General features: G+C 34.6%; 1 protein-coding gene across 2 annotated transcripts in view; it reads right to left on the minus strand.

The window, feature by feature from the left end:
• The window catches only part of LOC109101400 (proprotein convertase subtilisin/kexin type 6-like), a 75,131-nt gene that overhangs the window by 34,328 nt on the left and 14,094 nt on the right, over nt 1-26,709 (minus strand). For both annotated transcript variants that reach the window (XM_042727322.1, XM_042727321.1), the window contains exons 4-11: nt 24,965-25,108; nt 23,668-23,744; nt 20,339-20,427; nt 15,426-15,598; nt 14,088-14,300; nt 10,593-10,693; nt 8,607-8,710; nt 6,128-6,245 (exon numbers count right to left, since the gene is read on the minus strand). In XM_042727322.1, the coding sequence (XP_042583256.1) occupies nt 6,128-6,245; nt 8,607-8,710; nt 10,593-10,693; nt 14,088-14,300; nt 15,426-15,598; nt 20,339-20,427; nt 23,668-23,744; nt 24,965-25,108 (1,019 nt within the window). The remainder of the gene's footprint in view (nt 1-6,127; nt 6,246-8,606; nt 8,711-10,592; nt 10,694-14,087; nt 14,301-15,425; nt 15,599-20,338; nt 20,428-23,667; nt 23,745-24,964; nt 25,109-26,709) is intronic.

Consider the following 26,709-nt stretch of genomic DNA (forward strand, 5'->3'; position numbering starts at 1 on the left):
AATTTAGTTGCTAATAGCAAACATTTTAAATTTGCTTTGCTGTGATTTGAGCTGTTTATCCTAAAACACACAGTATATTTCAAACATGTATTACTTTCTTGTCTAAAAAAGGCAATACAGTTCTGTAATATGCCATATCAAGGTTTAAATATATAGTTACAATATTAAAAATATATTTCATTCTAAGCCATGCTGTACACTAATTGTTAACTAAAATTATTAATTGTTGTTTTATTTTTGTTAACTGAAATAAAGCTGGAATAAAATTAAGTATAATTATAATAATATACATGAATAATATCACGTAATAAATATACATGAAAGCTAACAACTTAATGAAATAAAGAAAGTTTTTAAATAAAAATAACAATGGCAATAATTTCCTTAAAAATATTAAAATAATATAAAATTTATTTTATATTCAGTTGCATTGAATAATGTTGTAATTGTTAACTAAACCACAACAATATTTTGTTTTTCATCAAATAATGCAGCAATAAAATAAAATTTGAATTAGAAATGTTGCCTTGACAACTAAAAAAACACATTTAAGAAAAAGTCTTAAAATATACAAGCACCTAAAATTACTGAAACAAACTAAAATTTAAAAGAAAACTGAACATATACGAAAATACGAATTAGGCTTGCTGTGAGAGTCAGTGTTAAGCTACAACACTGGTTATGTCACTTGTCCACCGCAGCACAGAAAAGAGGAAGAGAGGGAAAACTAACAAACCACCCATTTACAAGCTATTTACAAGGTATTTAAAAGCGAAGGATAAGAGAGAAAACTCTAACAAACTACTCTCACAAACTCTCCACAACCACTACCTGAAGGCTCTGAATGTAGTGTACATGTTGCACAAATAACATTTATGTAGATTTATGCTTTTTGTCCTTTTTTTGTTTCACAGAAAAAAAGAAAGCCATTTGGGTTTGGAAAGACATGAGGGAGAGTAAATGATGGCAGTTTAAATTTCGAGGTGAACTGATCCTTTAAAGTTAACAAGCGCGGGTGGCCTGTAGTTTTTGACCTGTTCACAGAACAGTACATACTGTACTACATCTGACGCTTCCTCTGAATCTGGAGAGGTAAGAAAACATCTGCCATGCATCTGAGTGATTACACACATGACAACATTTGTGTTCATGAAATACATGCGTGTGTTTTATTGGCCATCTGACATATTCATTTCAACGATCTTAAACTTTTGACAACATGCTCACTTTTAGAAACCTGTGTTAGATTTCAAATGTTGAATTGCTTTGCAATTAATAAAGCAAACGGAAATCAACAGAACATCTTTGACCTGTCCTGTTTTTTTTTTATCATGGTCATCTTGGTCTAACCCAAATATATATATATATTATTATAATTTTTTTTTTAATCTGAACAGATTTGGAGAAATGTAGCATTGCATCACTTGCTCACCAATGGATGCTCTGTAGTGAATGGGTGCCGTCAGAATCAGAGTCCAAACAGCTGATAAAAATATCACAGTAATCCACACCACTCCAGACCATCAGTTAATGTCTTGAGAAGCTAAAAGCTGTGTGTTTGTAAGAAACAAATCCATCATTAAGACGCTTTTAACCTTCACCTGCTGCTTCTGGCCAAAATATGAGTCTATAATCCATTATAACTCTCCATCCAGTGGAAAAGTAATATTGTCTGAATCAGGAGAGAAATCTGCACAGATCAAGCTCCATTTACAAGCCCAAATAGTCAAAAATGTTTTAAACAAATATGTGGGTGGATTTTGATGTGAGAAAATAACAGGAAATTGACTTTTTCACTGGAGGAAACAGTATTATGGATTATAGACTTATTTTGGCCATAAAAGCCAGTTTAAAATTTAAAACGCCTTGATTGATTTGTTTCATACAAACACACAGCTATTCACTTCACAAGATGTTAACTGATGGACTGGAGTGGTGTGGATTATTGTGATGTTTTTATCAGCTGTTCTGACTCTCATTCTGATGGCACCCATTCACTTCCCATGAAAAAGAAACATACTCACCTTGGATGGTGTAATAATGAGTACATTTTCACCATATTTGCAAGTTTTTTTCTCATATCGTACAAAAAAAGTATGATGTCAAGCACCAATGTTCAACACTTTGGGTTAAATTGACAATCAATCATGTTGACAATTTCCTGGAACTTAGACAAAAATGTTAAGTTCATGTTGTTCATAACTTCCTCAAGCATTAGGATGAGTAAAATAACATTTATATAAACACAGTGATCCATCGCCACCTGCCAGATTCAATCTAAACCTTTCTGCTATCAGCCAGAAGTTTAAACACTTCGAGCACCATCCAGCACATAAAAACAACTACCTGTCCAAATGTGACAAATGTGAAAATTTTTGGCATGTGTCTAAAGAGTTCACTGAAAGATGCGCTGACAGGTCTTTAATCCCATCAGCCGGGTCAGACACAAGGCTCGGAGACGATCAAAAGCTGCTGCTTGATGATCGATTTCTTTCAACGCACATAGCAAATTTGGCAAATTGGCAAATTTTAAACTTGGATACAGAGGAAGAGAAATCAAGCCACGTGGCATCCTTGATAGAGGGCAGATGATGTCATCGACACAATACATTTAAGACATACATCAAAATGTGAAAAATATGCATCACTTGATGCCCTGGTTTGAATGCAAATTTGAATGTGTTGATACTACACAAGATTAATGCACTGATTAAACACTGCAAAGTTCAGTGAAATGCAGATCTACACAACAGTATATTCAGCATCCAGTATTTTCTGATTATTACTATCAGTGTTTTCTTATTGTGCTGCTTTGCACAGTGTCTTAATTTTAAGTATAGACTGTGTCTGATAACAGTGTGAGTCGTTTGTTACCATTTTTTATAAATAAAAGCTGTTCTTCTGGGCTTAAAAATATAAGCAGCACATCAATGTTTTCAACATTGATAATAATCGTAAATGTTTCTTGAGCAGCAAATCAGTATATTAGAATGATTTCTGAAGGAACATGTCACTGAAGACTGGAGTAATGATGCTGTAATAATATTTCAAAATATTAGTTTTTACTGTATTTTCAATCTAATAAACACAACCTTTTTTAAAACGTATATTACACAAACCCTTTCACAAAATCTAATTCAGCCGATCAAGCAGTTAATAGCAGCACTTTGGAGTCAAACTCCATGCAAATTAATTACCATTTGGATGCAAATGTGTTCCACCCCCATATTATTTAAATTAGATTTCACAAACAATCAAGTTTGTACTTGCTGCTGATAGGGAGGAAACACTCCTGATAACCATTTTATTAATAACATCCTTTATTAAAGGAAATACACAGTGCAGTAAGCCAGAAAAGAAAATGCAGCTTATATTTTCTCTAAAACTGTACTAAAACAAAACTGTATAAAGCTTTAAGGTCACAATGTTTCATCATGTCTTTCAACAGATCACCACCATAAGCTGCCTTTCAATGCAGTGACAGCACATCCTCTGAGGCCAGATATGAAAGGAGAGAAAATCCCTTTCAATATACATCAGCAGTTGGACGTGCCAGCGTGAGATATCACAGTTCAAATTAGGCCACACAGAACAGTCGTGCATTCAAACTCCGTTTCAGAACAATGCTGTGGCAAACAGCGCCAAACATTCCAGGGTCCGTGTGACCGACACATTCCCGCTCGGGCCGTGATCTGCCGGCTCTGTGCTGACACGGTGTCAGTGTGGCATGGTTGTGTTTGCATGTAAGAATACCACCATCCAAAACACATAGAGACGAAAACAGTTCATGCAAACAGGAAAACTAACACTCAAGCTAAAGCACAAAGTGCATTACATAACAACTGAAATATACTCAAGTATTTAATTTACTCAAACTAAAACTGAAATAAATATAAAGAAATAAGAGTAAGAAAGAGTAAATTATAAATATTAGAAATGATAGAAATAAAAAACAATAACTACATTACTGAAAGTTGTTATTGTTCACTATAAGTATTAAAACACATTTTTATTTGCTTAAATGAAGCTAAAATATAAATATTAGATGGAAAAACTTAAACTTAATCTTTAAGTTAAGACAAAAAAATTTGAATAAAACTTCAAAAAAAGCTGGGGGGAAAAAACGCCTTGGCATCTAATTGAATGAAGTTTAAGTACTAAAATGACTAAAACTAAAATGAAATCCTATAAAGAATTTTTTTGTTTAAATAATACTAAAAATGGCAAAAGAATACAGAAAATTATGAAAAACTAAAATTAAAACTGAAAATATAAATAGTTCAATTCAAAATATTAATAAATACTATAATAGTATATAAATAAATAAAAAACACAACTTAAAAAATGTAAACTAAATTTTTTAAGTTGAGGTTTTTATTTATATACTAGATAGGAAATATACATTTTTATTTTATTGTTATTGTTAATTGAAATTAACTATTACAAACATTTTCATTGCTTGAATTAAAGCCAAAATAAAATGAAATAAAATAAAATAAAATATAAATATTAGATGAAAAACTTTAAAAATTTAAATTAGAAATGTTTCCCTGGCAAGCAACTGAAACAAAATAAGTTTAATTAATAAAATTACTTAAACTAAAAACTAAATTAGAGCTACATAGAAGTAAAAAAAATTATAATTTTTTTTTTTTTTACAAAAGTACATAAAAAAAACTAAAATGAAAATTAATATATATATATATATATAACAATACATGTTAATTCAAAATATTAATGAAAAGTAGTATAAATAAAACTGCATAAAAATAAAAACAGTGTCACTGCTTTTAGTTACTTCCCTAAACTGACATAGAAATAGTACTGGATCAAAGACAAGTTTGACCCCAACCAAAAATTTGCAGAGAACATATCCTAGGCTTCCTTTGTATGCAGGAGGTGTCTGCTCAATCCGCAACAGCACCGCCGCACAGACAAATTGAGATATTCCTGGAAATATGCTTGCCACAATACCTCAGTAATTCAGAGCTCTTACAGGTTATATCACGGGGATTTGAATTGAGAATTTAAGTGTTGCACTGAATGCGTAAGTGATTCATGGTGCTCAAGTGGACCGTCTCGACACGTCTGCTGATTGTACATCGCTCTTCAAAGCAGCGCGACGCACCATCCCTCTCTGAGGCCCGATTATAATTCACATTATGAGCTAACAACGCTTAAACATGCTCCAGTTCCCATCATTGCCCTTCTGATGAAAATAAATGCCTCTAATTATTCCCATCAGAATCAGATATCACCAGAAATTAAAAAGGATTTGTTGCAGAGATGTCCAGATTCAACTGGGTTACGTGTGAAGATGGGGTCTGGAAACTGATCAGTAGATTGGGGATGTTTTCCACATTATTAAAGGTGTTTTAAACGAATGAGATGAGACAGTAACTATATATATATATATAGCATTTGTGATGGATCATTCATTTGTCATCAGGGTTTCTGCAGGGTTTATGAATGTCAATTTAAATAAAATTTAAGGACCAAACTGATGCAATGACTTTAAGAATTTAAGACTTTATTCTCTGATTTAAGATCTTTTTCAAGGCTTTAATTTAAAGAAGGGCAAATTAAGAATTTTAAGACCTGCAGACACCCTATGCATAATCACCTTTGAGTTTGTGCAAATTGAAGGAGAAAATAATAGGTTTGTTCAAAAATACAGTAAATAATGGAAAAAAATGTGAAATATTATTTCAATTTTAAATAACCATTTTCTATTTGATTATATTTTAAAATGTCATTTATTATTGTGAATATTGCTGAATTTTCAGCATCATTACTCCAGTCTTCAGTGTTACTTGATTGTTCATGATTCTTTATATGTATTTTTTTCTGTTATTTGAATGTTTAATATTATTGTTAATTTTATTGTAAATTTGTTGTAAAAAGTTGAATAAAAAGTTTGTTTATAAAAAAAAAATACTTTAAGTAAATTGATGTTGGTTTATGCATATTTTTAACTGGAAAACAAGACTTTTTTTGTGTGACTTTTTATTAATTTAATGCATCCTTGATGAATATAAGTATTCATTTCCTTCAAAGTATTTGAATGAAATACTGAGTAGAAGCGAGTTTTATTCATTTGTGTGAAAGCTGAAGTGAGTATACTCACCGGGTTCTGCGGTCAGAGGTCTTGCTGCAGGTGTGCTGAGGAGGAACGTTTCTCCACTTCTTGGCTTCCACCACCATGGCCTCGGCATCCACCAAACCAAAGCCATACAGATGACTGACTACAACCCCACACACACACACACACACACACGTACTTTACATTTTAGAGAGGTGGAGGTTTCTCAGACAGCAGAATGTCTATACTCAAATAAGACTATATCTGAACTTATTCAGAAGACATTCATGCGGAAATTTTATTCACTAGTGTCACCAATATGGTGTTTTAATGCTGATGTTAATATCTAGAGTGCAGAGCAGATATTGTTGATATGTTAGAACAAATTCATTTTAAAGACATTAAATATGAAAATTATCAAAAAAATTATTTGACAAATGCACTATTATGCTCTTTTACAAAGTCTTTATTTTGTTTTGGGGGTATACTGGAACAGGCTTTCATACTAGGTTGTTCGAAAAACACATTATTTTTCACATATTTTACATTATTACAACACCTCTCCCACCAGTCTGGAATGAACAGCTGGAATAGTTCTTGTATCAAATGAAGGCCCACCTTCTGAAATACGAAATGCGCTTTAATGGGTTAGCTGGGCCAGTGTGTGCTGTGATTGGTTAGCTGGGCCAGTGTGTGTTGTGATTGGTTAGCTGGACCAGTGTGTGTTGTGATTGGTTAGCTGGGCCAGTGTGTGCTGTGAGATGGTTAGCTGGGCCAGTGGTGTGCTGTGATTGGTTAGCTGGGCCAGTGTGTGCTGTGATTGGTTAGCTGGGCCGTGGTGTGTTTGTGATTGGTTAGCTGGGCCAGTGTGTGTTGTGACTTGGTTTAGCTGGGCCCAGTGTGTGCTGTGATTGGTTAGCTGGGGCCAGTGTGTGCTGTGATTGGTTAGCTCTGGGCCAGTGTGTGCTGTGATTGGTTAGCTCGGCCAGTGTGTGCTGTGTTTGGTTAGCTGGGCCAGTGTGGGCTGTGATTGGTTAGCTGGGCCCAAGTGTGTGTTGTGATTGGTTAGCTGGGGCCAGTGTGTGCTGTGATTGGTTAGTCTGGGCCAGTGTGTGTTGTGATTGGTTAGCTGGGCCAGTTGTGCGCACTGTGATTGGTTAGCTGGGCCAGTGTGTCTTGTGATTGGTTAGCTGGGCCAGTGTGTGTTGTGATTGGTTAGCTGGGCCAGTGTGTGTTGTGATTTGGTTAGCTGGGCCAGGGTGTGCTGTGGTTGGTTAGCTGGGCCAGTGTGTGCTGTGATTGGTTAGCTGGGCCAGTGTGTGTTGTGATTGGCAGCACTCGGTGCCTGGTCAGGAAATGCCTTTCCCCTTAACACAGGGGAAAGGCATGTGTGATTCAGCTGTGTAGCTGTGTGCTTCAGTGTAAATATTGCGTCAAAATCAAATCAATTTGAGCGCGATTTAAACCAGGATGATTTTAACCACTTTAAGCTTGTCTGCCTTGGAAAGCTAGCATGTTTTCGACATAATGATAACACTCGTTGCCTTCTCTAGTGCAGCTCAACCGGGTCTCGTCCCATTCATTGATCTCTGTGATATCACAAATCCCGGAAAATATGCATTGTAGTTCAAACGAGTCGTTCGTAGTTTTTGAAAAGGGATTTCTGTTAAATATAATATCTCCTTTTGAATTAGACTTTGAGCTTTGTAACTTTGCAGATCTTTTTTATGCTCAAACAGCAACATTACAGACTAACTAAAGTTGAAAAAGTGAAAAAGCATAATAGCACCCCTTTAATCTGATTTTTGAACATTTCGAAACTGGTAAAAACAAGACAAAAATATTTAAAGGGATACTCCACCCCAAAATGAAAATTTTGTCATTTTCATCAAAAATAACGGCTTTATTCAACAATTCCTTTGTCAACGGTCTCCTCTGTGTCTCTTCATATCACTCTATGCTGTGTATGCTCTTCTGTATCAGCCGCGCCACAAGGATGCGCTGTTTCTACGTGTATTTAGCTTTGCTTTGAAAGAAAACAGCTCAGGATGATATTCTGACGACGACTATCATACCTTTTATGGACCTTGACACTGTTATTTACTTGGCAGTCTGTGGGACAGTCACAGTCCTCCAGGTTTTCATCCAAAATATCTTAAATTGTGTTCTTAAGACGACCAGAGCTTTTACGGGTTTGGAACGACATGGGGGTAAGTGATTAATGACAAAATTTTCATTTTGGGGTAGAGTATCCCTAAAAAAATTTGTGGATCACTCTCATGCATTCCAAAAAACATAACTTGATGTTCTATTCCACTAAAAATAAAAAAGTAGTAAAGAGTTCCTTCATATTACCATGCATTTGGATATATGTATCAGAAATGTACCATATAAAATCAAACTTATCATATCACAGTATGAGTGAAAAAAAAAGAATAAGAAGAAATTATAACACACCACACATCTATATTTAAACAGTGTAAATATCATGCAAAAAAAAAAACCACATTTTTGTTCTGTTCACCTTTGTGTCCGGCTGCATTGGTTTTCCAGTCACTGGCTTTCAGGTGAGCCTGTCTGGACGTCTTCACAAGAAGATGCTGGACATCTCTCCAGGTTATCAGAGGACTGAAAGAAGACTTTTTATGAGCCTTTGAAGTTTTATTGCTCTATTGAAAAGTACTGTCCTCTGTACAACAACAGCTATTTCATTTTGTTTTGTCTGTTTCGTATTTCAAATATTAAAGGAGTTTTGGATTGAGTCCCATTTTTGCTTCCAATCTGAGAGGCTCTGTTTGTAGGGGCTTTTGGGACCCTCATTCATTTTAGAGTAACAACTGCATCCTAGCAGGTAACTTTATCCCAGCGGCTATCTATGCTACCGTCGCTTTATTGCAGTCATCCGTCTCATGACTCTCATGCACAGATAAATACGTGGAAAGATCACGTCAGTAAGTTCAACAGCAGCACTCCTGCTTATGTGATACTTTTTAAATAGATTAGTGGTTTTGAAAGTCTGTGGCTAACATTACATGAAGTTTTGTTCAACAATATAAAATACACACATCACGCCTCAAATGTAAATATAGTCTTGAGAGCTGAAACCATAATATACACACACATGATTATGCTAAATTGAATTACAGTCCTGAAAGCCTGTACAAGCAGAGAATCCAGACAGAAAGCAAGACGAAGGAATCCAGTGGAAAATTAAGTTCAAATTCGATTTCCTTAATATTTTGTTTTACTTTACTCTCGCAGATGAAAAAGGTTTATGAAAAAGATTGAATTTCAAATAAGCATTAAAAGTTCTTCATTTTTATAAGGGCATTGTGAATACATATATGTGACCCTGGAGCACAAAGTCGCTGGGGTATATTTGTAGCAATAGCCAAAAATACATTGTATGCGTCAAAGTTTAGATTTTCTTTTAAGCCAAAAATCATTAGGATATTAAGTAAAGATATTTAGTGAATTTCCTACCATAAATGCATCAAAACATCATTTTTTGCACCCTCAGATTCCAGATTTTCCAATAGTTGTATCTCAGCCAAATATTGTCCTATTCTAACAAACCATACATCAATGGAAAGCTTATTTAATCAGCTTTCAGATAACGTATGCATCTCAATTTCGAAAAGTTGACACTTAAGATTGATTTTGTGCTCCATGGTCACAAATGTAAATGTTGTAAGGTAGTTGCTAGGGTGTCATAATTATAATAGTAATATATTTGTTTACAAACTTCATTTGAAGCATTTAAGCAAAAACCTTTTGTTTTTAAATGTTTAAACCATCAAAGATGCACACAATAAATCCAGTCAGACAGATATGTGACATTAAAAACAGCACTGCAGAAGAACTGAGTAATTATAAAGTGCAAGTGTTAAAGGAACAGTTGACCTAAAAATTTTAATTCTGTCATCATTTATCTAAAACGTCACCAAACAAAATGTAAAAGATACTCAATATTCAGTTATATTGCTGATTTGACTGCATCAGATAGACAAATCTTGAACTGAATTGAGTTTTACAGCAGAATCAAATTAGTTTCATATTTGACAAATTTTGCTATTGAACTAAACTGAATCAGCACTGAACTGTCTTGAGCTGAATATTGACAATGTTCTCTTTTTAGAGCTGTTTTAAAGCAGAATTTGAATTGGTCTCATATTTGAAGAAGTTTACGTCAATGATTCTGTCATTTCACTGTTTATTACTTTGAAGCTGCTTTGAAAAAAGAATGCATTGTATAAATCAATACAGAAATAAAGGTAACAAAATTGGATCCCATTGGATGTGCAAAGAAAGACTTTTTTTCAAAAGATCTTCTTAAACAGGTTTGGAACAACATGAGGGTGATTAAATGATATCAGAAATGTCTCTTTAAGCCAATAAAACATTAAATATAAAAACGAAATATAAATAAGCAGTGCAGCTTTCTGCATCTGTTTCATGGAAGAATAATGTCAAAATTGTGGAAAGTGATGAAGAGGAACAGAAAACTGACTTTGCCTCCAGAGCAAGAGCGATGACACCCGCCACCATGGGTGCAGATACAGAGGTGCCTGTGTGTCCATCAGTACATCTCTGCCGCAGGTCTGTGGTCACCTGGTACCAGAAACACAGAGCATTAAAGAGTTAACAACTTAGCTTAGATGCAGCAAAGTGGACATGGATTTTCACATTTTGTTTTTTAAATTTTATTAACAGGTACAGCAGGTCTTCTAGATTTGCATGTCTTCTGTTTAGGCAAAAGGTCAAGTCCTCCTTAATAAAATGAAAATTTGCTGAAAATGTACTCACCCTCAGGCCATCCAAGATGTAGATGAGTTTGTTTGTTCATGGTAACAGATTTGGAGAAATGTAGCATTACATCACTCGCTCACCAGTGGATGCTCTGCAGTGAATGGGTGCCGTCAGAATGAGAGTCCAAACAGCTGATAAAAACAACACAATAATCCACAAATAATCCACACCACTCCAGTCCATCAGTTAACGTCTTGTGAAGTGAAAAGTTGCATGTTTGTAAGAAACGAATCCATCATTAAGACGCTTTTATCTTCAAACCGCGACTTCTGGCCAAAATGTGAGTCCATAATCCATAATAGTCAAGTCAAGTCACCTTTATTTATATAGCGCTTTTAACAATACAGATGGTGTCAAAGCGGCTTTACAGTATTAAATAGGAAAACAGTGTACCAATAATGCAAAAGGACAATAGTAAACACACAAATAATAACACTCCATCCAGTGAAAAAGTCCACCTCCTGTTGTCCTTTCACATCAAAATCCACCCACATATTTGTTTTGAACTGTTTTGGCTTGTAAACGGTGCTTGACCTGTGCATATTTCTCTCCTGATTCAGGAAAGACTACTTTTTCACTGAAGAAAGCAATATTATGAATAAAGGACTTGTATTTTGTCTAGAAGCAATGGTACCTTAATCTTAATGATTGATTAGTTTCTTACAAACATTCAGCTTTTCTCATCACAAGGACTGGAGTGGTGTGGATTACTTGTGGATTATTGTGATGTTTTTATCAGCTGTTTGGACTCTCATTCTGACGGCACCCATTCACTGCAGAGCATCCATTGGTGGGCAAATGATGTAATACTACATTTCTTCAAATCTGTTCGGATAAAGAAACATACTCATCTACATCTACATGTCCTGAGCGTGAATAAATGTTCAGTAAATTGTCATTTCTGGGTGAACTATTCCTTTAAAACTTTCAGCTATCCTCTGAAAGAATGCGCTTCCGTGACTGTGACGGGACGATCGGTTTTCTGCAAAGTGCTCTGTAAATATTTCGTCGTTCTGGTTTTCTGGGAAACAGCGGGTCACCCACAGAGCTGCTCTGGTAGCCCGCAGGCAGAGAGAGTGAGTGCTCGAGTGTGTCTTCAATCAAAAATGAGCTTGATTACACTGGCGTTTCTCAAAAGGACAAACATGAATGGGGTCAGTGCCACTGACGGGGTCCCTAAGAAGATGCTGAGATTGGAGACACATGCTCTTGTATGATATGTGTGCGTGTCAGGGGGTTATGTCCTTGTTTAAAAACAGCGGTTAGGAAATAAACAAGACAATACTAGACTTTTACATTTTCTCAAGACATGTGAGAAAAGTATTAACAGACTTCTCGTTAACCACTTCATCTCCATGCTTGAGGGAATTTAAGAGGTTTTTAAGACTGCAAATAAAATTTAAGGTATTTAAGGTATTTAAAAAAAATCAAAGATGAATTATCATTAAAAAGTCAAAAGTCATTAAAATCACTGAATAGTAAGTTTTTAACAGAGAAAAACTACATTGTGATTGAATCATCTGAGGGTTGAAAACATACTGATCTAGACATATAAATTATATTATATTTTAAATATTTGTTTTGTTCTTTATTTTATTTCTTATATCTCCTTTTATTTCTTTGATAATTATATCATTATTTTAAAATAACTTTATGTAAAGCACTTTGGGTATCAATGTGCCATACAGCATTTATTTTTACTAAATTGTTTCTAACACTAAACAAAATTTACGTGAGAGAAAAAAAAGAAGTATCCTGTCATGCATCAACTACTAACCAAACACCAAAAGAAAAGCAAAAACCCACAGTAATCATTCTTAAGGATAATGTCATAATCTGCGCCGCTGGAAGAGAAACCGAATTCACCAAAAAAAAAAAAAAAAAAAAAACATAGATTCTCTTTATCCTCTTGATAGCACCCTGCAGTTTTCTCTGCATATGGGTGCCAGACCAAACATTTAGCCCCAGTATTTTTTCCAACCGTCTCATTTCATCATTAGATATTTGTGGAAAGAGCCAAACAACAAGAGCTCGGCTGTATTAGCAGGATGAGCAACAGGATCTGGGACAGAAGATCTATAGAAGATGACTGGGTTTTGGCAGATTGCTAGTAACATGCATATACAACATTTCTAGTCAAAAGATGATAGATCTCTGCGTCATGTTGGGATTTCTCAACCCTTTTTACACCCATAAGGCAAAAAAAAAAAAACACTTGAATGCTTATAAATCTAACAGCACATCTATTTAGACAAATGGTCAGATGTTTGATACTTAAAAAAAGGGGTGAAGGATGAAAAAAGAAGAATGTGTCAGAAATAATTGAGATGAATTTTAGGACACAATATGTGGCATCAAGAGAGCAAATAAGCCAATAAAGAGAACATACGAGGCCGAAAGCAAGACAAGGACAAAAGGTTGAGTAGATGACAGATGGAGAAGACAAATGGAGTACACAGGGATACACGCTTAAAGGGGTCATATCTTGGAAAACAAGATTTTCTTGTGCTCTTTTGAAATTGAAAGGCTCAATCTGTTCCAGTGCATCTCAACCGGTTTTGCCTCAGGGCACAAGAAGCATCACAATAGAGCAGCAAAACTGATTATTGTATAAAAGTAAACAAAAAAAAGTTGCAGTGTTTTACTGATTACCATGAGATGCACAAGCCCAACAACATGCAAAAAATTATGAAAGAGGCTGAATAGGAAAACTGAGTAATTAAGTCTGTCACAGCCAACAATTAAGGAAAATTTAGTCAATAAATTAATACTTTTATTCAGCATGGATGCTTTAAACTGATGAAAAATGGCATAAAAGACTTTGTCAGTTAATAACTCTACATTAAAAAAAAAAAAAAAAAAAAAAATTTTATATATATATATATATATATATATAATATATATATATATATATATATATATATAATATATATATATATATATATATATATATTCAGCATTGATAATAAATGTTCTTCAGCAACAAATCAGCATATTAGAATGATTTCTGAAGGATCATGTGACACTGAAGACTGGAGTAATGATGCTGAAAATTCACCAGGAATAAATAACATTTTTAAATGTATTCAAATACAAATTGAGTACAAAAAGCCTTGATTAACATTATAAGTGGTTTTCAAGAACAAATTAGCTTTTTTGTGGTGGTCTAACAGATGTGTATGTGACCTGACTTAACTATTTTGCGGTCGTAGAACTCTCCACTGCTGAACGTGGTGGCGAGGGTGGAGGAACAGACCTCCAGGTACCAGGGCTTGTTGCCGTTTTCCGTGCTGCTGCTGACGGAGATTGTGTAGATGCTGTTTGTGTAGCCATCGCAGGAGCAGTGATCGCCCTGCCGGCCCCCGTTACCAGACGCCCAAACAAAGATGGAGCCAAGACCCTTCCGGCCCTGCAGAGACACATGAAAACATAAGCGTTAATTTAGTATCATTTATTTACTATTAATATATATACATGATTATTTTGAATTAGCTTTCATTTTTATATTTCCACTTTTCATTTTAATGTTACTTTATTTTTTTTGTTAATGGGCTTTTGTCATTATTATTGTTTTTAGATTTTATAAATTTTGTTTTTAATATTTCTATTTAGCTTTTTTATTTTAGTATAAGTAATTTTAGCACTTCCATTTATATCTAAATTTATTTTAATTTCATGTTGTTGTTGTTTTTTTTACTTTCATTAACTTTTTTTAACAGTTTAAAACATTCAAAGGGGTGGTTGACTGTTTTTTTCTAGGCTTGATTGTGTTTATGGGGTGCAGTAAAAAATGTTTTAATGCTGTGTTTTTAAAAAACACATTATTTTTCACATAATTTACTTTTATTCTATACCGCTCCATCCCTTCTCCAATTGAGCGCGCTGATGATTTTCTGGCTTTAAGAAGCCCCTCCCTCAGAAATACACTATGGGCTCAGATTGGTTAGCTAGTGTGTTGTGATTGGCTAAACTGCCTCTAGTGCGTGTCTAAACGTCCCGCCCCTCACCTCAGCTGCATTGCTCCATCTGTATTGTAAACAATGACGTCATCAATATTGCTTATCAATTTGATTCCGAATGAGACGAGAGAATATTAGTGAAGAGAGAATTGTGCAAAACCTGTGCAAACAGGGCTCTTAATGGAATGTGTTTTGTTTGTTGTCTCATACTTTTAGATACGCTGTTATTTGTAAATGCTACTGCTTATGTAAGCTTTTAATAAACAGTTTTATCCTGATTAAAGCTTCAATACAGTACGACAACCGCATGCGCGTCCATGTTTTACGCTTCTCACCGCTATGTGAAAATAAGCGTATAAATGGAACAGCTCATTGTTGGAGCTGAGCTGATGATCTGAGTGAGACATTGAGAGAGAGAGAGAGAGAGAGAGAGAGAGATGCAGAGTGTGTTCAGAGCAGGGGGACCTTTTATTTTGGATGTGATTAATCATTTGACAACACTTAATTTAACAAACTGGACAATGACAGTTACTCAATGCTAAATTCCCATTTGTCTGTGAGTTTGAGACAACAACCTTTTTAATTCCCAGTTCAAAGGCTTGTTTGGCCAGAGGCCCCGGCCCATCCACGGTCTTCCCGTCATCGTCGGGGCCCCAGCTGGCACTGTAAATGTCGATGTAGTCTTGCCTTATTCCCAGAGACTTGGCCTCCACCACATCAGTCACATCTCCATCAAGCATTCGGACACCTGAGAAAAAGTTAATCCAAGAACGAACAAATACAGTCATTGTATAATCAAGCCAATGTCGTTCCAAACCTGTATTATTTTCTTTCCTCAGTGAAACTCAAATTGAGATGCTAGAAATAAGATCCAAGCTTGCATGCAACGTAAACAGATGGTGATTTACACTGCCAAGATCCAAAATACACCATGAAAGTGACATAAAAGTAGTCTAGTGGACTAGTGCACTGTAATCCAAGTGTCACTGAGCCATTTTATAGTTTTGTATGAACTGAATACCCAGACTGACCTTTTACAAAGATAAATGCTAATCTAAAAGTGCCATTTTTTTTTATGTATGCAACGGAGCCTGACACACAAACCCACACAGAATCATATGCCATATGTTCACTAACGAACACAAAATTTGCAATTAAAGTCTATTGTACTCTGCAGCAATGAGATGTTTCCAAATGCCTTGACAATCTGCTGTCTTTCTCCTCATTCCATTATTGATCTACAGATTCATTTCCTTTACTTGATCTTTATTCTCATAGGTGTTAAAAAGTAAAGTGTCTATGCAAGTCATTAAGCTGAAAATGTTATCCAAAGCCTCTACAGTAAACCTTTTACTTATTACATTTGTAGGATTTACTTTGAAATAATTTTTACTCAGAAAATTCTAGTACATCTCACAAATAATTACAAAGAAATGATCTTGACCTATGATCTATGGCAGCGTGTTTTCACCATGAGATAAAAAATTAAAGAGGGTAATTGCCAGATCTCATAATTCAGACTTTTTTGCTTGCAATTCTGAGTGTTTTTCCCCCTCAAAATTCAGTCTTCTTTTCTTGCAATTCTAAGAAAAAACTGAACTAGGAGATATAAACAAAAAAATAGCAGATATTAATTTGTAATTGTGAGCTTATAACTAGCAATTTTGAAAAAATAAACTCACAGTTCTTAGAAGGAAAGTCTGAATTGTGAGATAAAGGGTAAAAAATTACTTTTTTTGTGGTGGTGAAAACTAAAAGTAAAAAACAATTACTGAAAATACACTAAAGGAAAAACACAATTGCAAGAAAGTCAGAATTTTTTATTATTTTGTGGCATAAATCAACTTCCATAAGTAACACAATGAATTAAATAAGATATTTGTAAATATAAAGACTGTAATGGTATTTTCTTGGAAAACATACTCCAATGATCTTTGTTTACAACTCTGAAAAAAAATAACAGTGTAGTTTTATGTGCTTTGCCCAATGGCACAATGGTAATAGTCTGGTTCAAACCTACAACCTTTAAGCTACCAGCCAAGATCTTTGATGGTCTTCTGAAATGAGCAGGCACAATTAATCAGCTTAATTCATATATTTAATAAGTCTGCCATAATATAATAACAAACATGTGTGTGTTTGTTTTACAATGCGCTATAGTGTGCGAATGTGTGTGTGCTTGTTATTATTTCTAACACCATATGCGCAGCACGCTGTACGTGACAGAGACACTTCTCTATCATTCCTCTCACTTCTAACAAGCTGCATTACACCTCAAATTGATTCCTCGACTTCTCAAACAGCACCGAGTAAACACTTTTCTGAACCGCAGAGCAGGAGAACTAATCATTTCTGCATTTCTAATTACGATTAAAGGACGTGAAGTTCTACATAGCAGCCAAGGCGAGGCCACTCAGATTAGAAATGTCATTAGAAGGCGATGAAGTCATTGGCTTGAATCTGACACGTATTAGCTTTGGCAGTGTTTCAGTGATTAAGCAGGGAAAAACGTCAACTGCTGAGCCAAAAGACCTAAAGCACGTCTTTCATTGTGCTAATCTGTCTGTATCTGGCTTGGAAAAATGACCAACTCTCTTTCAAACGTCACTCCGCAATTCTTAAGAGGAATATTTTGCTGACAGGACTTTGCAATTGAGATATAATACGAGATGTGCAGCCAGCATTTCAATGAGGAATGAGTCAATCATCTGTCCACTTCAAAATGAGGTTATTAATGGCATTTAACCCTAAAATCATCAGATCATGCAGCTTACTGAGGAAAACAGAATTCAAAAATATTTACCTGGCAGGTGATAAATTATGCAAAAAGTTGCTTATCCAGTCAACAAACACTTTTCTATCCTTGTACACAATAAGCACAACAGTTGCAAATAAAGAGTATTTTGGTAATCGATTTATGTGTTGGATATTTCTTTGATTAATCAGATTTAAAAAATTAGTTTCTGTATTTTATTGAAAAAAAAAAAAACATGCTATTCCAAGATAAACGATGTTTAAATACAATGTTACAATGTACATTGGAAAAACTGTTTAAAAAAATAATAATAAAAAAAGTTCTGAAGGCAGATTAAATCACTATATCAAAAAAATAATAAAATAATATCATCGTAATAAAGCTGACATGACCTGAAAGATTATTGGTGTATATTTTACAAGAAAATACTATTTCATTCTACTATTTCTTTCTTCTTCAAAATGTAATGTTTAATTCAATGTTATATGCCACTTCTTTGTAATTATTTGTGAAATTTACAAAGTAAAGACTACACCATATTTTTGTGCAGTAAATAAACACCTCGATTCTCTCATATGGTGTGAGAAACAACAGGGCTGTTTAGACTTGGGAAAAAGCTTTAAAAATGAATTAAAAACATACTAATGCAAGCAACATTAGAAGAGACAAGAAGGTGTTTCACTTGAAAAACTTCATGCCAAGAACATTTTAATCACCAAAATTAAGCGACTTTACCACACTGCTTCAATTGTGAAAACTACCAAAGAAGCACAATATGAGCCCAAATAAAAAAAACTTAGCTAAGATAATTTGGATGCTTTTAAAAAAAAAAATCAATTTAACAGCTTTTGTTAGTCAGTAACATCAGACCCATTTGATGAGAAATTGTGGTAGCGAAAAAAACAATGTGTGGTGCATCCAAGATTGTGACCAATCTAGTGAACTAACCAGCAAAAGCTATACTTTTTAAACCTGTTCAAAATACAGTAAATCATAGGAGGAGAAGTACTGATGGCTAAATTATTGACTTTAACTGGCATCTAATTAAAAATAAATCAGGGACCTGTTACCACAACTTAAATAAATGCATGGTTGCAAGTAGGGATGTACAATATTATCAGACCAATATCGGAATCGGCCTATAATGGCTTTAAAAGTAAATATCGGCCCGATATGAAAAATTATGCCGATATGTCTTGCCGATAAGAGGAATATATTAACTCACATGTGCTCAGGGTGTGCTGGCGATTAGATCACGTCAACAGGGCGATTAGATCACATCAGCATTCTTGAAGCAAAGCTTTGGCTGAATGATAATTAGATTTACTGTTGTCTTTCACAACGAAACACACAGCGTCTCCACAATATGGCGGCAGCGGCAACAGTAAAAATAAAAGTTACGCTTTCTTTCTTTGCGTGAACATTTTGGTGGTGTTACGCAAAACTTTCCACATAGTGACGTAGACATGCGGGGCATGTTAGAACTAGATGTTTTAGGAGGGCCTGGTTGACTCTTAACTTTTATAAAAAAAATCTCTTTGGATTTGAGACTTTATTCTTTGCAACTTTACAGATCTTTTTTATGCACCAAGAGCTTGTAACACTCCAAAGAGAAAGTAAAAATTGAAATCGCAACATATGAACCCTTTAAATTAAAACTGTAGTTACGTAATCAAATTTTCTTGTTAACTTGGAAATTGGTCAGTGGATGGGAAACACCTGTTAGTGTTTAATGCTGTTATGTTTGACACTTAAAAGATTTTCTGTCATGTAGAATTTTTGTGGTTTGTGCTGAAGAGACTAAATGAATGCAAACATTGCATTGACTCTATTAACACATTATTTTTTACAGTGTTCAACAGTCCAAATTAGCGCTTAAACTTATAAGTTTGTTAGAAAAATGTATAATATTTTTTGCACCAGCTTAACAAACACTCTTAATATCTAATCGGTTGTGGATTTTAAGATTTTTGGGTCCACAAACAGTGTGTTAAGAAATTATTCAATTCTGACGGAACTCTGGTGTAAAAGTCACATATTACAACTTTCCTTCAAACTGCTGCCACAGCCTCCAGTGCCAACTGCTACAATGAATGAAAGCAAATGAATGCAACTCTCACTTGGCTCCTAATAAAGAGCCCTGCATATGCTGCCCTATCCTGTACTCACAGTTGCATCGCTAAACTTTATGCATTTGGCATATGGTGCAACTGGAACAAGACGGACAGAAACCCCGCCAAGTCCGAGCAAAGGATACATTTGTCAGTCCTGCCACCTGCGAGTACAATAAAGAAATATTCGTGTCTTTCAGCGCAGCTGTGGGCCTGAACAAAATGGCCAGATGGCTGATGGAATATCATGAAATCCGCTTTTTGATTAAAACTGATCGGCCTTTTCATAGGATTAATTGCTTACGAGCGCATGAATGTCGGGCGGTTCACTGTCCACTAAATTAATGAACTCTCCAAGCAGAGGCAGACAGGAGCATGGGGCATCACGCTACTTTAATCCTGTGCACACATGCGGAATAATCCAGTCTTATCTACTCCAATTGCGTCTGAAACCTGTTGTTCGATCAAGGTTTAGCCATTTGCAGCAATCGGTCAGTTTTGCTGACCCGTGTGTGTGTTGAGAACCAGCTGCGGCGGGTCTGAAACTGAAATAGCATCTGACATTTCTGAGAAAATAAGGCAAGCAGGGAAGTAAGTAGACTGTAAACAGACTCACGCGTACCTCCTATGCGGGCGTTGTAGGCTATACCCACAATGCAGTGCGAGTTGTTGGCTACAGCAGCGACTTCACCTGCGCATCGTGTCCCGTGTCTGGAAAGAAAATAAATACAAGCATAAATCACACAAAGAATAAATATGTTAGTGTGTGTTTGAGCTTGAGTTTGATCAGAATTTAAAAACATGAGTCTTTCTTTTCTATTATCTCTTTATTTGTGACCCTCTCTGTGAAATCCAGGCAGAAGTCTCAAAATCTAATTATGAGATTACAAGCATCAAAGTTTGATTTCAACCATTAATTTCACTATAATTTCAATCTTTGGCACGGCCCTACTCAGTCAGTATTAAAGATATAAAGGTTACTTTTTCACAAAATGTTCTTTAACTTATGAAGATTTTACGTAGAAAACAGTAAATCACAAAAAAAAAGTTTTCACAGAGAGGGTCACATTTTATTCTGTCCTCTTCACACTGCTAAAGGCCAAAAAAAAATACACTAAGAAAACTATAGAAATATAAAAAATTATTATAAATAAAAAAAATAAACATATGGAAAATATTCTTAAAAAACTAACTCGAAATGTTAGATATTCAAAATATATAAATAGTATCCCAATGATACTAAAATAACATTGTTAAAAATTATTTATAATAATTAAATAAATATATTGTTATATACATCATTACTGTGAAGTAAAATTTCTCACATCATGAAATAACAAATTTGGTCATATGACCCACCCCTAGTATATTATATTTTATATATATTTCAAATCTATAATTATTTTAGAAGAAGTCTCTTATGCTTATCCAGGCTGCAATTTTAAATACAAAAAAAAAATATTCAATATGCAATAAATATAGTGCATTTTATAAGAAAATACAGTAATGAATGTAAAAAAATTTTACAATTTAAATAAAATAGTTTTATATTTGAATATACTTTAAAATGTAATTTATTCCTGTGATGCAAAGCTGAATTTTCAGCACCATTACTGCTGTCTTCAGTGTCACATGATCATGCAAGAAAGTAAATAGGGTGAACTTTTGATTTTATTTTGGTAACCTAAAGAGTCAATCCTCCATCCACCACTGTCAGAGTGGATACAGGAGCGCAAGATCACTGCCGGCTGCATTAGAAATGCATTAATTGCCTTTTTACCTTGTGCATTGTTCACTCACACTCGTTTGCTCGGTGCACTTCTTTACCAAATTCTCTCTCAGTAGTTTGTTTTTTTTCTGTCCTCACTCAATTAAGTTTCTGCTCTGGGAGGCACGTTCTGCACTTCAGAAATGAATTGAACGTCGCTTTGTTTTCCGGTTTCAAATGTCCTGATGAGTATTAACAAAACAGTGCTTTGAAGTTTTGTCTGAGCTCTTGGCAGAGTTCATTGGTAAACATGCAGCGTGAGCGGAGAAAAAGCATTAAATCAGGTGCTTATCAAAGACAGAAATTTTTTATTTTATATACACCAGAGTCTATATTATAGGGTTTTTTTTTTTTTTGTGTTTTTCGCCACAAAAGAAAGCCTGTTCATTCTGTTGACACGCCACACCAGTCCGTCTTTACGCCTTTATTTGCATGGCTCCAAATATCACAGCTCTTGAAGATGCCAGACTTTCAAAACATTGCTCTGTTAATCATAGCATTATCTACTGCAGTCCAAAATAGCCAGTACTGTAATACACCCTAACAACCAGTGTTGAAGAAAGTTACTTTTAAAAGTAATGCATTACAGTACTGTGTTACTCCCTAAAAAGGTAACTAATTGTGCTAATACATGACTTTTGCATGACTTTTTCTCTTCTGGCCAGGGCTTGCTTGTTTGTTTTTAATATAAAAAGTTCTATTTTGGGCAAATGAGTAAAGTGAACTGAGTAAAGGAGCCATTCTGGTTTGCAGAAGAATAGGATGCTGGAGAAGAAAGTTCAACACTCAGTAACTTAAAAAAAAAGGTAATCTGATTGCGCAACTTGCATTACTTGTAATTAAATTCATTACCCTCTGCACTGCTAACAACTACCAAAACACCCCAGCAACTGCCTAGCAAGATATATAGGGATGGGCGATATGACCGTCACGATACGAGTAATTTTATTTTACCGTAACAAGATATATATCACTATATAGTAATTTTTGTTTAAAATAAGATCTATCAAAATTTTTGATCATAATGATAATTCTTGTCACCAATGTCAATATCACAAAAAAACGAATACTGTACTAGCCTAAAAAAAAAAAAAAAAAAAACAAGCTCACTAAAGACAAGTAAACAGGTAAAAGTAAATAAGAATAAGAAACTAATTACAAGCAAAAAAAAACTACAGTAGAAATGCTACATACAGTACATTTTATAAAGCATCAAATGTATAAAAACACTGCATATTCACTGTGTAAATTAAATATACAGTATATTTCTTCTTATTAAAGTTACAATATTGTTTAAGTTATGAGTGGTGATTGATTTTATGTTTTTTGTTGTTTGATTGGTGTTTATGTCAGGAGGAATGAGACGTTTACTGCTGTCACTTTAAGAGCTGCCCAGATACAATATACGTTTACATGTGTTTTCTAGCCCAGCTGTTTGCTTTCACTTGAAGACCTAAATTACTGTTTTTAAAAGGATGCTTGCAAAGATGAGCATTTTGACACATATAAGTGTGTGTATTTAAGCGTTCAAGGCCTATAAAGCAGCAAAAATAAGTTCAATGCTCACATTCACTATGAGCAACATCTTCGCGGGCGCACGAGAAACTGTCTCTCAGACAGCGCAAGCATACAGCAAAATAAGTTCTCCTTTGCTGCTGATTGCATGTCAATGGCTTAAAAATCACTTGTTTTTAAACAGCAATGCTTTATAACATGTGCAAATGATAAGTTTTCGTGACCATATAGCATAGAAACGGCACGTGAGCATGTAACCGCAATGACCCCTACTGATTCACCTACTGAATTTCAAATCTTTCTTCAGATGAAGCAGTTATTTAACCTACACAAATATAGTGACCTTCAAACTTCAAATCAATCTTCAAGCTTTACCAGCTTGCAGGTGAGACTCTGTGAAGTCAACATTTCCAGTCTGCTGCTGGCACAGAAATGAAACGCATCTTTACCTTTACAGATCAAAAATAAAACTGAGATGTTCAGAGCTCACTTTCTTCCACACAAGATCATTATGAAGTCTCACCGGGTTTATTAGATAATCTCACTGCTTACAGGATGTGATGTTTTCATTTACTCACCTCATGATCACTCAAAGCGAGACACGCACCTGTTTGCAGCAAATGAGGCATGTTTAACACAAGTGTAATTTTGAAGACATCGGGACTCACTTGTTCTCGTTGCTGGAGTCGTATCGTGGGGACGGGTCGTAGTCGTTTCCATTCACATCGTAGCTCGCCAGCTGGTCCTAAATGATGCACAAAACACATTGAATAAATCACGAGTGAAATTAACTTTTTGTTTTCTTCTCTAGAGATCTACAGTCCTAAAATATATAACAAACAGTTATAAATCATACTGTGTTGAGTAGTGCTAATATTGTTAATTAAAACTGAAACTATTAAAAACATTTACATGAACTCAAAAAAATTAAAGCTCTTAACTGAAATAGAAGCTTTCAGTTATACTGTGAGTAAATATTAGACTGAACCAAAATTGGTGTCAAAATTGCTAGTTAATTTCACCAATAATTACAAAAAAAGGCAAGTAACATTGAATTAAATTTGAAAATTTTAAGTACAAATATTGAATCGGTATAAAATTGTTGTAAAAATTGCAAGTAAATTTCACGATTACAAAAACCCCCAGCAAGTAATGCACTGAATTAAATTAACTGAATTGAAACTTTGAAGTAAAAATATTGAAACAGTACTTTCTTGTAAAACCTACTCCAATAATCTTTCTTATTTACAATTTTAAAAAAATATTTTTACAGTGTAGTTACCAAGGAAATATTTCAAATTTCTGTTAAGTTAAAGCTGAAACGGAAAATAATAAAACTAAAACTGAAATAAAAATAAAAAACTATGGACATTAAATTAAATGTAAAATAAAGCATAAAATATTAATAAAACTATCATACTATATTTATGATATTAAAATAACACTTAAGTCAAGACACCCCAAGGTAAAACTAAAAATTAATAATAAATAAAAATAAACTAGTAATCAGTTAATAATACATAAATGAACTTAATCAAAATCTTCCACAGCTGATTGATTTCATCAAGAATTACGAACATTTTTTATTACAAGTGTTCTGAAATGTTATGTTTAAATATACAAATGAGGTATTATCTGTTTAAATATGCATTTGCATACATCTCCAGAATTTAAGAATTAAGCCAGATTTAAAATTCTTGTTTTGTTTTAACATTTTTAGACTTTAAAGATATCTATATAACTCAAATCTACAGACAAAAAAATGATAAAGTATAATACAATAAACTTAAATGTGTATTTAGGGTGTTACTTGTCTGAAAGAAGACAAGTTATGAAAAACCCAAAATCTCAACAATTGACCAGTTCAAGAAAAAACAATATTTCTGCCTTAAGTGTCTTGCCTTAATAAAAATGCATTTACAACAATCATCAATGATCTGCAACAGGAGATCAAGATAATCTCACATAATTCTGTGCCAGATCCGGATGGTTCCTCTCAATACCGTCGTCCAAGATGGTGATGACCACATTTCGACCGGTGTAGCCTCTCTGCCAGGCCGCAAGGATATTCATTTCCGAACGGCAACGGCTGTTTTTATCACTACAGTGCTGGAAAACAGTGAAAAGTCATCAACATCAGCGTGAACATGGCTTCACTTGCAATCAGTTTCAGACACACGCATTCGACTTTGAAAACAGGAAACACTGGAAGACAATTGGAAGCAATATTCTCGGCTCTCCAGAAACACAAGCCTTTATTACTTGAGTAATCTTATGACTCAATCCGTCTGTGAGGAAATATGTCATAACAAACGGCCGCGTGAACCTGTAAATTAAACAGGACGATTCATGTTTATTCAGCAGCAGAGGTTTGCGTGTCCTTGAGGGTCTCATTTAAGATTCTTTTCAATGCCGTATTTGAGGACACGATCAACAAAGACGTCCCAGTGTGAAGTCAACTTCAGAGGATTCCTTTGTACTAGAATATTAATCATATAAGTGCAAATAAACACAGAATGTGCTTTAATAATGTCTGAAAACATCAGCTCTAATGGATTAACCATTAATCGTCTAGTGTTTGATACTGATATATGGAGAACAGAAGGATTTGCATATAATTGAGAAGGTCTACAGTCCTTCGAAGACACTTTGGAGGGGAAAAAATTACCAGAGCAACATTTTTTCAGGGATTTTTTTTCAAGACGACTCTTCAATCAGTAATCAATGTGAAGCTTGATGAAAAAGGAGCAGAAGTACAGCACAAACATAAACAATCATTATAGAGTGAAGAAGGACAATTCATGAAGCTACTTTTGCCTATAAGTGTGCGTGTGTGTGTGTGTGTGTTTGTCCTTTTATGGCTTGACTTGGAAAGCTCAGATTCAAAGAGAAAAGATTTATATTCAGTAAACAGACTGTTTGGCCTCTGCTTTCTTATTTTATGAATCATTTAACCCCCATCTTGCTTCTTGGATCATTATAGAGCAGATGCAATCTCCAATATGACATAAACCAATCACTGAATCTGTTTGAGTTTGAGTCGATTTACTGAATCAGAACTGATTGACACATTTTCTTCTCATTTTTTTTTACCCGTTTGCTTTCAAACTAGACTAACAAAGAGTCAACAGCACGTAATTAAGACAATCATCAGAAATGGAAGAATTCAGAGGGCTGTGTTTCAATTCTAACTTGACAGTATTCTGATGTAAAATCTACACTAGTCCATATTTACAGACTAGTTGTTTTCATATTCACACTCTTGCAAGCTATTCTAAATTAAACTTTTTTTAATAGTATTTTTTTTATTTATAGTATTTTCCAATTGTAGTGTTTTATCTCATAATTCTAAATTTATATATATCATAATTCTGAGTTTATATCTCATAATTCTGAGTTTATATCTCGCAATTCTGATTTTATATCTTGTAATTCTGAGTTTAAATGACGTGACATACATCCAAGTATGGTGACCCATACTCAGAATTCGTGCTCTGCATTTAACCCATCCAAAGTGCACACACGCACCATGAACACACACCCGGAGCAGTGTGCAGCCATTTATGCTGCGGCGCCCGGGTAGCATTTGGGGGTTCGGTGCCTTGCTCAAGGGCATCTCAGTCGTGGTATTGCCGGCCCGAGACTCGAGCCCACGACTTCCCCCACGACTTATATCTCGTAATTCTGATTTTATATCTTACAATTCTGAG

Source organism: Cyprinus carpio, chromosome B7, assembly GCF_018340385.1.
Source record: "Cyprinus carpio isolate SPL01 chromosome B7, ASM1834038v1, whole genome shotgun sequence".
Lineage (NCBI taxonomy): Eukaryota > Metazoa > Chordata > Actinopteri > Cypriniformes > Cyprinidae > Cyprinus > Cyprinus carpio.